This window comes from Marmota monax, unplaced genomic scaffold (assembly GCF_021218885.2).
Source record: "Marmota monax isolate L192 unplaced genomic scaffold, Marmota_monax_Labrador192_F-V1.1 WCK01_AAM20220418_F8-fsc00256, whole genome shotgun sequence".
Lineage (NCBI taxonomy): Eukaryota > Metazoa > Chordata > Mammalia > Rodentia > Sciuridae > Marmota > Marmota monax.
In genome coordinates, this window is record NW_026692286.1 from 512,299 (window position 1) to 527,659 (window position 15,361).

Consider the following 15,361-nt stretch of genomic DNA (forward strand, 5'->3'; position numbering starts at 1 on the left):
GAGGCGAGGACATCTTTCTTATTCTTTTTTTCTGATTAGGAAAATAATTCTTGATGTTCAAAATGAACAAAATGTGCAAAGAAATCTAAAGCCTACATCCTCATTCATATGCATTTGATTAACCAAATGTGATTATGGTCATTCAGCAATACATTACGGGCGTCTGCTCATTTTAACAAATAGAGATCTATGTCATTTATAGGTCTGTTGAGTCTGCAATTGTCTGAGCTCTATCATGATCTAATTTTTTCCCCCAGAACTGAGGATTGAACTCAGGGGTGCTATACCACAGAGCTATATCCCCAGCCCTTTTTGTTTTTATTTTTTATTTTGAGGCAGTCTTGAGGCAGTTGCCCAAGCTGGCCTTGAATGTGATCATCAAGACTCAGCTTCCTGGGTTGCTTGGATTATAGGGGACTGCGGCAGTATGCCACTGTTTCCAGCTTATCTAAAGACTCCAAACACACCTATCTTTCTCCTTAGTTGGTCTTACTCAGTGGTTTCCATTCCTCATGATTCAAAAGGGCTGCTGTAATTCTAGCCATCCATTTATATTCCAAGCTGGAGCAAAGAGGAAGGGTAAAAAATAGAAAAGTCTGCATATTCTTTTCTTTTGAAGAGCTCCCCCAGAATCCTACATAGAATTTCTGTTTATTGTCTAAAACTTGTCCCTTGGCTAGACCTAGCACCTAGACATGGGAGAGCAAACATTGCCAAGCAGCCGGCCATCTCTATCCTTCCTGATGGTTTTCCTGTATATAAGATTCTTGGAAGTGGAAGTTCCAAGAAGTTCCAAGTGTATCAAAGTTTTTTCAAGGCTTTTATTACACACTGATAAACCATGGTGCCAACTTAAGTCCAATAACATGTGAAAGTACCCTTGGTGAGTTTGTAGGGTCTTTTGTGAGCATTTTATGATCATTTCAAAAGCTATTTTTCCCTGAAAATGTTTTTTTTTTCTTTTGTTAAAATCACATATTCTGCCAAATGCCATGGTGCATGCCTGTAATCTTGGTGTCTCAGGAGTCCAGAGCAGGAAGATCAGAAGTTCGAGGTCAGCCTCACCAATTTAGCTAGGCCCTCAGAAACTCAGTGAGAACGTGTCTCAAAAAATTAAAAGCTGTTCAGTGGTAGAGCACCCCTGGGCTCAGTGCTTAGCGCTGGGGTGGGGGAATCTGTGTCTGTACAAGTAGAGCTTTCATTTCAAGTGACTGAAGGGGAGTGTCTCAGAATTTAAATGCTGTTCACACTTATTTCCTCTAAGAAAGCGTACTTGGAGGCTGCCAGCTGAGTCAGTAAATTAAGGCGACTCTCTCCTGTTTTGAAGAGTCTCCCTGACAGTGGAATAAAGACTCAGTGAAAAGGCCCTGTGCGCTGCCCCAGGTCTGATCTGTGCTGGACCGACAGCTTCAGCACTCCGTGGACAGAGGCCTCCTCATGCAAGGTGCCTCCTCCTTCGGGTGGGGTGGTGCCTGCTTCTCCTCCAGCTGAAGGTAAGGCACGGTTCTGATGGAATCTTAGTGCTTTAGTTTAGATGCAGTGGACAAGTTCAGTGTCACCGGGGCTCCCCGCGGACGTCGCCGGGCGCCCTCTACTGTGAATTGGCTGCTCTGTGGGGGTAGCCTGGCCTGGTACGCCCGCGGCCTGGGTCTATCCCCGTGCTACCGCCAAGCCCAGGCTCCGACACCGTCCACCAGACCCTCAACAGACCCCACAGGTCCCGAGCGCGGTGCCCACGTGCACCTGCCTGCACACGCCCGCGGCACCTGCAGGCTGGTCTGCTCCCGACCGCCGCGCAGGCCGTAGTTCTCACTCCCCCATCCGGTTTGGTTAACTGGCTAACAGGCCCCGTAGGCGATCGGTCAGTGAAGAGTGGACAGGGCAAGGAGTGGGCGGGGCTGGGAGCGTCCAGTCCAGATTTCCGGCCGCTCCAGGGGCCTCTAGGGTCCGCCATCCAGAGGCTCGAGACTGACCCGCAGCCTCGGCCATGAAAGACCACCTCCACCACCCACCACCCTCCTGTTCCCCTGGCCACGGGGCTGGGCTAGGACACACCCCTCCGATCATGTGGTCTGTTCCCCTGGCAAAGAGCCACGTCCCAGGGCTTTCCGGGTGTCCTCCAAGAATTGTCTCGAAAGAACGGAAGATGCACCTGCCACCCAAGAAATTCTGCGGAGAGAGCTCAGAGTCAGGACTGGGTGGGGCGAAGCCAGTATTAGAACAGCAGGTGCTTCCAGCTCCTCTGCCTTGAGGGAGATGGGTGCTGTGTCAGCAAAGGGGGCAGGACCAACGGGTCCTTTCTTAAATCACAGTATCACACCTGGTTTCCTGACGTGGTTGTTCAGATAGGTTATCTAGATGTTCTGTTTTAGGAATATTTGTCTCAATATCAGTGAGTCCTTGGCCACTTCAACTATATGAAGTCAAAAGTGCCTGCAGTTTTAGTATTAAATTGATGTCTGCCATTATTTCCTCCCATTTTCTGGGGTTCTTTGTACCTAGAGCATTTTCATTCATTCATATATATTAAGTTTTTATATATGAATGAAAAAATTATATATATATTTTTTCATTCAATCAAATTACTCATCCTGCTGGACTTGGTGCTTGCCTGTAATCCCAGAGGTTCGAGAGGCTGAGGCAGGAGGATCCTGAGTTCAAAGCCAGCTTCAGCAAAAGCGAGGCACTAAGCAACTCAGTGAGACCCTGTCTCTAAGTAAAATACAAAATAGGGCTGGGGATGTGGCTCAGTGGTTAAGCACCCTGGGTTCAATCCCGGATACTCCCCACCAAAAAAAAATGTGCTCATCCCTTTAGGTTTTAGGATAGGAGAGGAAGAAATGTCATATTTCAAGGGTGTCATGAATGTCTGGGACGGTGCTTGGCGCTTTACTTCTGTGGTTGGATGAAATTCTCAAATCAGTGTCATGGAATGGACGTTTTTATGCCCTTTGGGGGAAACCAAGATCAGAGATGTTAAGTGAAGTTACAGTGACCTCTTAGCCAATTAATGGCAGAGGCAAAATTCAAATCCACTCTACCACTCTGTCTCATTTGGACAAAAGATGCCGGGAAATTCATGTAAAGAAACATGGTGGAGGGTCCCAGGTCCCAGGTCAGCCTGGGCAACTCATAATAAAGGGCTCAGTGGTACAGCACTGGGATTCAATCCCCAGTAACATCAAAAAAGAAAAGAAAAGAAGAAAACGTGAACAGAGCTGAAACATAAGACTGGTGCCTGATGGTGCTGATGGTCATTTCTAAGGTCCCCAGGAGCAGTCTTCCTTGCCTCTGAAGCCCAACTAGGTCCCTCTCTGATGTCTTAGTTTTTGTTTTTGATCCTCCTCATTTCTTGCAAAATAGGATCCTCACTATGAAGAGCTCTTCCAGTCTCTCCTCAGTCTCTGGGTTCACATCAGTCTTTGAAAAGTCTATGTTGTTTCATGTCTTTCCAACATGTACAGAGAGGAAGTGGCTCTGACAGCTGGGCCCATGGCTCATCCTCAGCCTAGAATTTAAAAACAAAATAAAACCAGCAGAAAGGACTTGAAGCCCTTTACAGGAACATAGGAGAAGCTAGAGTAACCCAAAAGAATTTTTGCTTTTTAAAGTGGCTTTGCCCTCTTTTTTGGCCAAGTGACATTAATTCATTTGGTCCCATTGGAAGGGGTGGGTGGGGGCAGCCACAGGCTTAGGTTGGAGATGTTTGACATTCGTTGCTGTTCAGGAGCAGCCAAGCAGTGGGTCAATGTCCTACTTAAGAACAACTGGAAAAACAGCATGTTAGAAACACATGTCAGACACACAGAGCCTGGAAAAACAATTTTCAAAAAAGTATTTTAGCATTCAGCATTTAGCTCAGTGGCTTCAAAATAAACATTTTTTTTTTTTTCAAAACTAATTGTGAGATTAAAGCTGCTGCCCAGGTGTGAGGCAGCCCTAGAGTAGGCCTATCTAAACAGGTAGCTCTGGAGACAAAAGGTCAGGCTCTGCACCGGCTCCCTAGCCCGGCACCCTGACTTCACTGCTACCACCTCCCACCCTATTGATTGCCAGCTCCTTGAGGGCCTAGGCCTGGCAGGCACTGGGCCCTGAATGCATGATTCATTGACTTGAGTTCAATACCACACAAGGAGCAAATCCCACCGTACTGATTGGGGTTCAGCATTGCTGCCTCTGGATCTCGGCCCCAGAAATAGCGTGCACCCTGATCCTGGAAGGAATGGCTACGTTAGTTTTATTGAAAGATAACAATATACATGAAGCCTAGTGGACTGTCCATTTAAAGGATTTTAGTGGTGATTCCCCCACACTCCGAATTTGCAAAAATTGATTTTCCTTTTCTTTTTTCTTTTCCTTCTTTTTCTTTTTGCAGTGCTGGGCATTGAACCCAGGCCCCTGCCCATGCTAGGGAAGTGCTCTGCCACTCATCTACACCCCAACCTCAAAGCTGTTTTTAGAAGTGAATTGCTAAGGAATATTTCATCCCATTGTAAATGTCAAATGAAAAGCTGGATGAAAGCATTCCATTTCTCATTGACAATGAGCCTCATCTCTTCCCCCTCCTCCTCTTCTCAATCCATGTTTTTGTGAGAAAAAGAAAAAGTTAGTGCATATTTTAGAATTGTCATCTGGAAATAAGGAAATGGATTGAGATAAACTCTTGATAGTTGTTTAGTTCCAGGAGAAGAATCCAGGTGTTTTATAAATCTTATAATGCTGTTGCCAATCCCGACTTGAGGGAACCAAAGGCTGGACGTGGATGATAAGGCTGAGTGGGCTCACAGGGCGCTCGGCCTGTGGCACACCAGCCAGCAAGTCTGCCAGGCGGACTTTTTTTTCTTCTTTTTTCAGGGGTTAGGAGAAATGAGGTTGGGCAAGAATTTGGCTCAGTTTGCAGAGGCAAAGCCAGCCTTGCCAGTGCTGGGTGATGTTGGGGAGCTGGCACAGATGGTGGGGTGTCTCTCACAGGGCTGAACCTCGCCCGGGAGCGAGGCCCATGAGTCACACAGGGTCTCTGTTGATGAGTCACAGTTTTCCCAAAGTGGTTTTCTGGAAAAGTGGCCATTCATAGTGTCCCCCTCTTCCACACCCCAGGCCCCTTCAGGAACTACGCATGTTAAGGTGTCACATCCCTGGCGGCTTCTGCTGTTCCTTGGGCTGACGGCAGCCCTGCTGCGGGACTGGGCAGCCCTGGCTGAGTAAGTGCCCGAACTGAGTCTGCAAAAGAGGCCATGTTTCCGTGGGCAGGATCTGTGGTGGATGGAGCACCACAGCTGGCCCCAGCGGAAGTCCTCGTCATGCTGCTGCCATTCTACTGCTGCTAATTTAAACAAGTGGAGGCTTCTTGGCAAGGCTGGGGTGGAAGTCAAGGATTAGAGACTGGCAGTTAAAAATACAAGCCCTGCCATTCATTCAGAATTCCAGAGAACTCTGAAATTTTTTGAATTGGCAAGTGAATGGTGGAGACCAGAAGCATACACCAAAGTAATGCTTTTCTGGTCTTGTATTGTCTTTTATTAGAAGACCCTAGAAACTCGTCTGTTTGCATATGAGTTATTATTCCTGTATCATAGACTGCAGCTACATTTGATGAGCTGCCTAAGTGACAACCTGACTGGAACCTTTTAACTATAAATTCTTTGTGATTTCAAAGGAGGATACGAATTCTCATTACCACGTTTTTGTTATTTGAGCAGTCACCTCTATTGTATGGTGTTTTTATAGCTTTGGCATTTAAACTCTGAAATATTTTGCTAATGGATGTGTCAGCTATGTACATTTGCATCTGTACTTCTACCTCTTTATGTCTTTTATTCTAATGCATTAGAATAGCAGGGTGTGGTGCTCTATATGGAAGAAGAATTGTAACCAGTTATAGTGTTATGAAAGCTGCTTTGGGACAAAGAATACTCAATTGGGGTGACAGCAAGAAGAAAGCCAACTTGGGAGGGATACTGAGGGCTCTAGGAATAGCACTGACACAGCTGTGCCCCTCTTCAGCATGTGAAGGACTGTGCTTTATTTTTGATTGTCAATGTGTTGAACTTCAAAATTGAATTCCCCATTATCCAAATGGTCCATTGGGGTTAATTAAGCAGAGAAGAATAATGCACATGAGGGCCGCTCATTTTACTATTGTGAGCAAGATATGCCAGGTTGCCAATTGAGATGGGGTTGTGATCTGAGAGTCCACAGGGACAGTGACTCCTCCAGTTGTGTGAGCTCTCACTGTGGTCTACCAGAGGGGACGGCAGAGGGAGGCTACCTGGAAAAGGAGTGTGTGTGTGGGTCTGGCTAAGAGGATGAGTAAATGCACTCCAGCTGTCCTTGTTCTTGTGGCTAAGAACCATCTCTGGTGTCCTCAGGACTGTTAAGTGCCACTGGCAAAAATCCACAACAAATGTCCTACAAGATATGAATAAGATATGATGTGCCATTTTCAAAGTCTCGAGATTTAAGTTAAGAATGCACTGTTAAATTAGACCAAAACACAGGTAGTATTTATCCCTGAAACACACCGAACTCAGGCATATTTGTATTCTAATTCTAATTGGGAAAAATTTTAAACTTAAATGTAAGTCTTAAAGTCTTCTTGCCATCTGGCGCAGGATTAAAAAATTGGCATAGCGTTTGACTGCTGACATTAGGTCAACTTTGCTTGGCAGGCCCTATCAGAGAATTTATCAACTGCATCCAAATCTGTTTCAATTTTTATCAACTGCATCCAAATCTGTTTCAGTTTCCATTTTTAACACTAATGGGTCTAATTGGATCGGTTCACAAAAAGAAGGTTACAAAGCTATTTAGCAATTTCTAAGCAAATTGTCTTCAGCCCGTATATTTTACAACATTAAAAGGGTAGTAAACTGGCCTAACAAATCAAAAAGTCTTTAAAACCTGATTTTAAAAAATATGACAGTTTACTTTTACCCTAAGTTGGGCTTGTAAATATCACAAGGTTGTAAAAATATGATTTTTCAGGTGCCTTCAGTGTGCAGAGTGATTTGCTGTGCTCCACAGGGCCCTCAGAAGAGCCATACTCCATTGGAGAGAAGCCGGAGTACCCCCAGATAAGAGGGATCAAGGGAAGCCTAGGGAGGTCTGCAGTCAGGGGATGGAGGAAAGTAGCATGATGCCGCAGTCTGGCTGGGCACAATTCATGGGCCACTTGTCAAGCAGAAACGAACTTTATTTTTAGAACACACACAGCACAGGAGCTCTTCAGGAATTCCCTCAGAGCCCAACTGCCACCAAAGGCTTCCTGCGAGCCTCTCAACCCCCACTCCTCCTGCTCTTGAGGCCCTCGGCTGGGTCGCATGGGCGGAGCCAAAAGAGTCCCCCAATGAGCACCTCCGTGGCCTGAAAGGGCCGGGAAACAGCCCAATGAGCATCACTGCAGAGGAGCCATTCAACTGGAAGTTTGCTGGGGCCGCGGTGAGCCAATCAGCTGGAAGTTTGCTGGGGCCCCTTGGGCTGTGGCTCTCAACATCATGACTGAGTGCTAAACCCATCGCTTTGGTCCTTGTGACCCCAGGCTTGCCTTTAAATTCCCACTTCATATTGGTGTGGTTCCCTTTACCTGCCTCCTAGGTTGTGCTAGAAAATAGAGGTGGGTGGAGGTTGCCTTCAGTCTGTCCCCACAGCGCCCTGATGTCTGGTGCTGACTATCCACAGCGACATATTCAAGAAGTGGGGATGGAGGGAAGCTGCCGAGAAAGTAATCTCTGCCCATAGAAACCAGCCCCACATGCTGCTGAAGTTTTGTGACCGTCCTGTTTTGTGTGATTCTATTGCTCCGGCAAATCAAATCGTCTCACGGAGGCCCCTCTGCTTCTTGTTGTGTGGCTTCCTTCCATAAAGTTGGATCAAGATCCCAAATGCCAGGCCTTTCCTGGGCGGTGAAGCTGCTGGACTCTATTTTTACACAAAGGATCTGATCTTTGCTGTCAGTGGTTCTGCCGCTAGTCAGGGTTTTAAGATTTTAACGTGGCTCATTTTCCTACCTACCCCTCAGGGTGCTCATGGAATGTGGTACCCTGTCCACAGCTGTGGAGTCGGGAGCTAGGGCTGCCTATCCTGCCCTCTGCTGCACGACCTTGGGAAGCTTGGTGAATTGCACCTGAGACCTGAGACTGTGAGGGTGTTAAGGTTCTCTTCAGAACCGGCCCTCTGGACCTCTCAGGGAGGATCTGGCCTATTTTTTTTTTTTTTTTACTTTTTTCTTCTTTTGTCTCATGGATTTGGGTGCTAAGACTAGAGTAGGTTGGTGACCTTAACCCCCTGGGTCCTGTGCATAGGGTGAATGCTAGTCTCGGTGCCCAGGTTCCCTGGCAGGCGGGCTTCAGCAGAGCCCTGGCAGAGTCTGCAGTCTCTGGCAGTAGGCCCACAGGCAGGTGCAGCTGCCCTGGGAGTGCCTAAGGGGCTTCAGGAAGACTGGAGCAGGAGAAGCCTGCAGGCCACCACTCCCTACCCATTGCTAACCTCTGCAATGGGTTAGGAGGTTAGCAATGGGTAAGGAGGAGGAAGCCACCCCCAGGCTGATGGTGGGGCCAGTCCCAGAGGGGCCGGGTGGGGAGGGCCTGGGTGCCGCCCCTTTCCACTTCAGTGACATTTTAACTTCAAACTCAGAACTTACCTAGGAAGTAAAATGGCTTTCTAAATTTGTGTCTTTATTAAAGAAAATACTTAATCTACAGGGGAAAATGATTTCTCACAAAAGTTTTCTATAAGCCACTGTTCCTCGCAAAGGACCTCTCAGCAGAGTGCTGGCCTCTCTTGATCCTTCGCAAGCTCCAGGTCCTGGGAGCTGGAGCAGAGACTATCAGTGTGGCTGGAGGCCTGCAGATGGTTTGGGCTTTCTGTGACTGTGAGAGAAGGAGGCTGGCCAGGTGAGGCCCTGGAGTCCCAAGTGCTAGGGAGGCCTAGGCAGAAGGATCACAAGTTCAAGGCCAGGCTGGGGAACTTAGCGAGGCTAGGTCTCAAAATGGGCTGGAGATGTGGTTGTGTGTAGAGATCCCTGGGTTCAATCCCCTGTAACAGAGAGGAAGAGAGGAGGAAGAGAGGAGGGGGGTTGGAAGGAGGCTGTTGGGAAATGGTGGTCAAAGGGGCCTTTGAAGAAAGGGAAAAGATGCCAGTTGCGGTGATGTGTACCTGTCATCCCAGAGGAGGCTGAGATGGGAGGATTGCAAGTTCGATACCAGCCTCGGCCACTCAGCGAGACCCTGTCTCTAAATAAAACATAAAAAGGGCTGGGGATGTGGCTCAGTGGTTAAGCACCTTGGGTTCAATCCCCAGGACCAGAAAGAAAGCTACCCAAGACCCTTCATGTGAGACCCTTGTGGGGTTTCGTTTTAAATGTAGGACAAAAAAATTTTGTCAAGAATCTTTCCTTCCCTGTAGGAACCGGTATTCTTTTTCTTAATAAACAACAAGTAAGTTATTCCATTTGCCTTCTTACTTGGGCCATATGAAGATACAAAGGTAAAAGCCAAACCTGCCCTTGACCTTCAGTGACTTCTCAGGACCTACCCCTGCATTTCCAGGCATCAATTTCCCTCTGTTTTGCAGCAGTGGGTGTAGAGAGCAGGGCCTCACGTGCCAGGCAAGCGCTCCACCCCGAGCTACCTCCCGAGCCCCTTTTCTCTTTGAACCTTCATGAGTATTTGGCTTTGGTTATGAAAACAATCCATAGTCACTGCTTGAAACCTGGAAAATACAAAGGAGTTTAGATAAGGGGAAAAAACAAACAAACAAACCATCAATGAGTCTATTACTTCCATATATTACCATGAGTAGTTTAGCATTTTTTTTCTATTTTGTTCCACTTCCAAATATGTAAGTAGTATGTATTTATGGAATACATGAAATACAAGTGGATTGTTGTGTGTGTGTTCCGATTTCCAGGGAGGTTAGGTTTTTAAAGCAGCAGGGAGTTTTTACAGGTAGACCGGTGAGGCTGTGGAGGCAGGGAGGACGGAGCAGCAGGGAGGCCCGGATTCCTCCAGTTGAGCTGTGCGTCCTGGCAAGCAGTGTGCCACCATGAGAAACAGGGGAAGGAAGTGACTCAGGGACACTGAGAGGGTGCCCAGATGAGAGAGCAGAATCAAAGACTGAGCAACCCGTGGGGTCTGAGAAGGTGGGGGTGGAGAGCCAGAGCCTGGGCCTCCCAGTGACCTGGACAGCAGCACAGTCCATCTTACCCTCAGTGCTGCACCGAGCACCCTGTGAGCAGTGCCTTCCCTGGCCTTCGACTTGTGGACGGGAGGCTGTCTCCGTGTCGTGTAAGCCAGGCCCGAGGTTCCTGCGCATACCTGCGTGGGTACCTGTCACAGCTCTGCACACTCAATTCAGTGCCTTTCATCTCTAAGTACAACCGTTCCTTGAGAAAGGCTTCCTCTGTACTCAGCATCAGGGAATACAGTGAATGACACTTTTAATTAAGAAGCCCCAGAAACGTCTTGGCTGGATGTGGAGTTGGAAGTGGGCTGCGGAGGCCCCCACTGCTCTGTGGGGGCTCAGGGCCCTCAGGTCTTGGGTAAGTTCTACCCCATGGGGTCAGGCCTGTCAGGACAAGGGCAGGAGCTCCCACTCTGAAGGTCCCACACAGTCCCAGGGGACGGGGACTGGCCAGCTGTGGTGGCTCCAGGGTGAGCTGGGCTCTTCCACCACTTCAGGGGCATGACCCTCCTGTGCCCACAACTTGTAGGAGCCACTGGCTGCTTGTTCGCATGGGGGGATGGTGCAGTGCCAACACTGAGGACCACGTCATTCCAGCCCTATGGAAGCTGAGCTTCTGACCACAAGAGTGTCCCTGCATGTCCTCCAACAAACAGGGGCCAGGAGGCATGCTGCCTTGCCTCTGGGCACTCTGCTGCTCTGCTCCTAAGGCTTCAGGCACAGCCCAGTAGCCACAGTGTCAGAGTCCAAGAGTCTCCTGAAACAGGAGGGTTCCTGTCCTTCCTGCTCCAGAGTGGAAGGTCCTCACCTAGGCCGTGGACCCAGCCCTGGACCCTGCCTTAACAGGACGGTCTGAGGGAGAGTCACTTCTCAGCTCCAGTTACCTTGCTAAAGAAGTCCACTGCACTCTGATAGCCTCCTCAGTTAGTTCCTCGCTCTGAAGGCCTGTGACAAATCCCAGACGCTGAGTTTCCTCAGGCCCAAAAGCTGACTCAAGGATTTTACTAAAGCTTTAAACAGAATTACTGTGGTCAAACTCAGGTCTAACTAAGACCATTCATTGTCTTTCCCTTGTCTGTCCTTCCCTCCTCCCTCCTTTCCTCCCGCCCTCCCTCCCTTTCTTCTTTCTTTCTCTCTTTCTCTCTCTCTTTCTCTCTCTCTTTCTCTCTTCCTCTCTCTCTTCCTCTCTTTCTTCCTCTCTTCCTTCCTCTCTTCCTCCCTCTCTTCTTCCCTTCCTCCCTCCCTCCCTCTCTCTCTCTCTCTCTCTCTCTTTCCGTTGAACCCAGGGGTGTTTTACCACTGAGCCACATCCCTAGCTCTTTAAAATTTTTTTTTAATTTTAATTTTGAGACAAAGTCCCACTAAGTTGCTTAGAGCCTTACTGAGTTGCTGAGGCCAGCCTTGAACTTGTCAGCCTTGGTGTCACTGGGACTACAGGTGCTCCCCACTGTGCCTGGCACCCCATGGGTGGGTGAGGGCTCAACCATTTCTTTTGTTATTTTTTATGCTTAGGGAAATGAACCTCAATCAATCTTTCCCTATTTTTTTCTTAACAAGATAGTATTGGTTCTTTTATTCATTTATTTATTTATTTTAAGATTGACTATGGCACCTACAGTATTGACATTTGGTAGTTACATTTCACTCCACTTGCTTTGCTGAAGGTGCTGGGGATAGAGGGAGGGGTCCTGTATGTGCAAACAAGTGGCCTACCTTGAGATACTGAGACACACCCCGAGTCCTTTTATACTTGTTTGTGTGTGATGCTGGAAGTTGAGCTCAGGGCCTCTTCAAGAGCAACACCACTGAGCCACATCCTCAGCCCTTTCTATTGTTTGTTTTGAGACAGGGTCTCACTCACTTGCCCAGCATGGCCTTGGACTTGCCGTCCTCTGGCCTTGGCCTCCTGGGTAGCAAGATTACAGGTGTGACCACCATATAGGTGCCCTTAAAGATGTTTGGAAAACATCCAGGTTCTCACTCAGGGCAGTGAATGAGCTTCCTATGGGAATAGTTTCTGTCTTGGATAAGGAATATCAGCAGTGGAGGCATTTAATTGTGAGGAAACAGAACAAAATAAAATAAATAATGAAGATGAACTGACTCCAGCTCAAGGAAGTTTCTAGATCTCAGATGAAGCCAAGTGTTGGTAACAGTGGTTTCCTGCACTAAAGAGTTGAGAGAGGCCATCATTATTCACAATTAAGTTGTGTTTAACAGAAAGAGCAATTTTGTTCCCTCCACATCTGAGGACCTGTCCTAGGTGTGTGGGGTTTGACAGGGAAGAGGCAAAACTAGTGAGATCAGAACAAAGGGCTCATACTCAGTTTTTTCTATCCAAGTGTGTTATCTGTGATAGATACAGAAAGACCTCTGATACCATTTATAAAGCAAAGTCAGGGCAGTAGATGATTCTGTTCTTCTTTTAAGTATATATATAGGATGCTGGGTGTGGTGGTGCCTACCTGGAATCCCACTGACTGAGAGGCTGAGTTAAGAAGATCACAAGTTCGCAACGTAGCAAGACCCTCAACACTTAATGAGACCCTCTCAAAATAAAAAATAGAAAAGACTGGGAATGTAGGTCAGTGGCAAAGTACCCCTCAGTTCAAGCCCTAGTAATATGGATGAAAAAAAAAAAAACCAAAAAAGAAAAGAAAGAAACTAGCATGCTTCAAACCCAACTCTCTACTCGCCCGCCTCCCTGCATTCATTTCCTGTTGCTCTGTCCTGGGCCTCATAGTGTCACCTGGCGATTGGCTGAAGCCAGGCTGCTTTGTCTTGGTGAGCTCAGGGGTGCTGTGTGAGGAAGCCCCTCATGTCAGGTCCATGAGCTGGGAGAGTTTGGGGGCTCAGGGGGCTGGGGAAGGAGAGCATGGGTCCCGCTCCTGGAGATGAGCTCGCCATGGTGTCGAGTGTCATGGACCATGGGTAGATGAGGGCTCCTGGGCCCAATAGAGCTTGTGTTAAGCATCTGCAGGCCCCACTGTGGCCCCCTGGGACAGAGGCTCAGAGGACAGTGTGTTCTTGGTTGAAACCCACCACAACTGGTAGATACTCGCAGGCAGCTCCGAGGGAAGGACCAGCGCCGCCTAATTGTTTTGCTATTATTGATGCTGATGATGCTGACAATTTAAAAGTAGCTAATTGTTTTCCTTCTTTTAGTCACACAGAAAAAATCACCACCTGGCAAGACCCCAGGAAGGCGATGAGTCAGCCCCTGAATCATATGAGCCTCCGCCCTGCCGTCACTTCCACACCAGTGCCTCAGAGTTCCATGGCCGCATCCCAGCCAAACCTGGGTAAGCCCCAGCTCCGACTCCTGCCGAGGGGGCTCTGCTGGCTCCAGGCCTCTTTGTGCCTTGTCTCTCTCTTCCCTCCTTGCTGCCCTTTCCTGCTGCCCGTCCCTCCTTTGTTTGGCCTCTTGGCCACATAGGTCGTGACTCTGCCTTAAGTTTGCACTAGAGTGCCACTAGAGTGTCCCCGTTGGGTCCTGTTTCTGTTTAGACTAAGGCAGTGTCCCTTCCTGTGAACTGGGATCAGGGACACTGCATGCTGTGTCTGACAGCAGGTGGGCCCTCCCAGGCCTTACCTGGTCAGGTCTCAGCATAGCCTCCAAGAGGTAACAGAATGCCCCTGTGTGGACAAGAGGACCCCCTGTCATACAGCCTTCGGACTACAGAGCTGAGGGTGGAACCCTGCTCCCTACTGGTGCAGTTACCCATCACCTCATGTGCCTCGCAGGGAGGCTCACCTGTCACGTCAACCACAGTGTTTGGGTGTGTGACCTTTAGCCTCTAGAAGGGAATGGTCTCTGCTCTTTAGATCCTGTGCACTGGACACTAGGTCTGAGGAGTGCTCTGGCGGGCAGAAGTAGCCAAGGTTTTGGGTCAATTTTCCCTCCCTTCCTCCCGGGGCTTGACAATAAAAAAGGGCCCTTAGATTGGTTTTGTAAAAAATGTTCTTAGACATTTCCATTTAAGATTAAATACTCAGATACTGCTTTATCCCTGGAGTAGTTAATGTAGGGGTGAAGAGTACCTCCTGCTGGATTTTCAGGAATGAATTGGATGAAAACGGCAGTGTTATTCCCAGACCCCTTTTTCTCAGCCAGTGCATGTGAACTCAAATGGACGCACTCTCGTCCAGGAAGTCTGCACCTTTGTGCTAAAGTGTGCAGGTGTGCTTGTGTCCAAGAGCAGAGGCCTTGGACTCCCCTCTCCATGTGCCTTATGTAAAGGGCAGATCAAGGAAAGTGGCCCAGTTCTGTGAGCAGGGGAAGAGCCACCTCTGCTAGACCTCTCATTTTTCTGAGGTTGGGGATATGGAGATAAGCTTCCATGACTTATTTGTCCCCAATATGTATGTGCTCATGTAGGCGCATATGCCAGTGTCACAAATACACCCCCCGTGCTGTGAGCAGTAGCCACACCTGTAATCCCATCGACTGGGGCGGGGGCTGAAGCAGGAGGGTCACCCATTCAAAGCTAGTCTCAGCAATTTAGCGGGACCCTGTCTCAGAATAAAAACTAAAACAGCCAAGGGTGTAGCTTTGTGGTAAAGCACCCCTGGATTCAATCCCCTGTAAAATATCTATCTATCTATCTATCTATCTATCTATCTATCAATCACACCCCAAGTAAATGAGCTTCCTAATTCCATCAGTCTTCAGCTTTCATTAAATATTCTAAAAATTGATTATTAAAGTTTTGACGTCTTTCTCTAGTGCTGGGGTTTGAACTGGGCTTGTGTGTGCTCTAGCACTGCAGTGCATTCCCTGTCCTAGGTCTTACTTTATAATCTCTTATAATTGAAAAAAATATCTCATGGGCATGATAAAAGACATTCCAACACTTCAAAGAAGTGTTCAAAAAGTAGGTCTCCCTGCAGTCCCTGTCACCTCTGCCCACCACTTCCTCACCATGCGCTGTTTCTGTGTGTGTTCACACGGTGCTGTTTACGTGTTCACATTGAGCTGGTGTCTCATGTTCTGCACTGTGTCTTGTCTTTCCACTTCTAGACTCATACATTTAGGGCTGCCTCCTTCTTGTTAAAAATTGCCTCATAGTCCAACATATGGATATGCTGCAATTAATGTCCTTGACTAGCTCTGATCTAATGCACACTTAGGTTACCAGTAATCATTATGCTTGGTCATACTCTGCTCTGTGCACTCTCCTTA

General features: G+C 48.0%; 1 protein-coding gene across 1 annotated transcript in view; it reads left to right on the forward strand.

The window, feature by feature from the left end:
* The window catches only part of Wwtr1 (WW domain containing transcription regulator 1), a 124,423-nt gene that overhangs the window by 59,346 nt on the left and 49,716 nt on the right, over positions 1-15,361 (forward strand). The window contains exon 3 of the mRNA XM_046440468.2: positions 13,345-13,481. Coding sequence (XP_046296424.1) covers positions 13,345-13,481 — 137 coding nt within the window. The remainder of the gene's footprint in view (positions 1-13,344; positions 13,482-15,361) is intronic.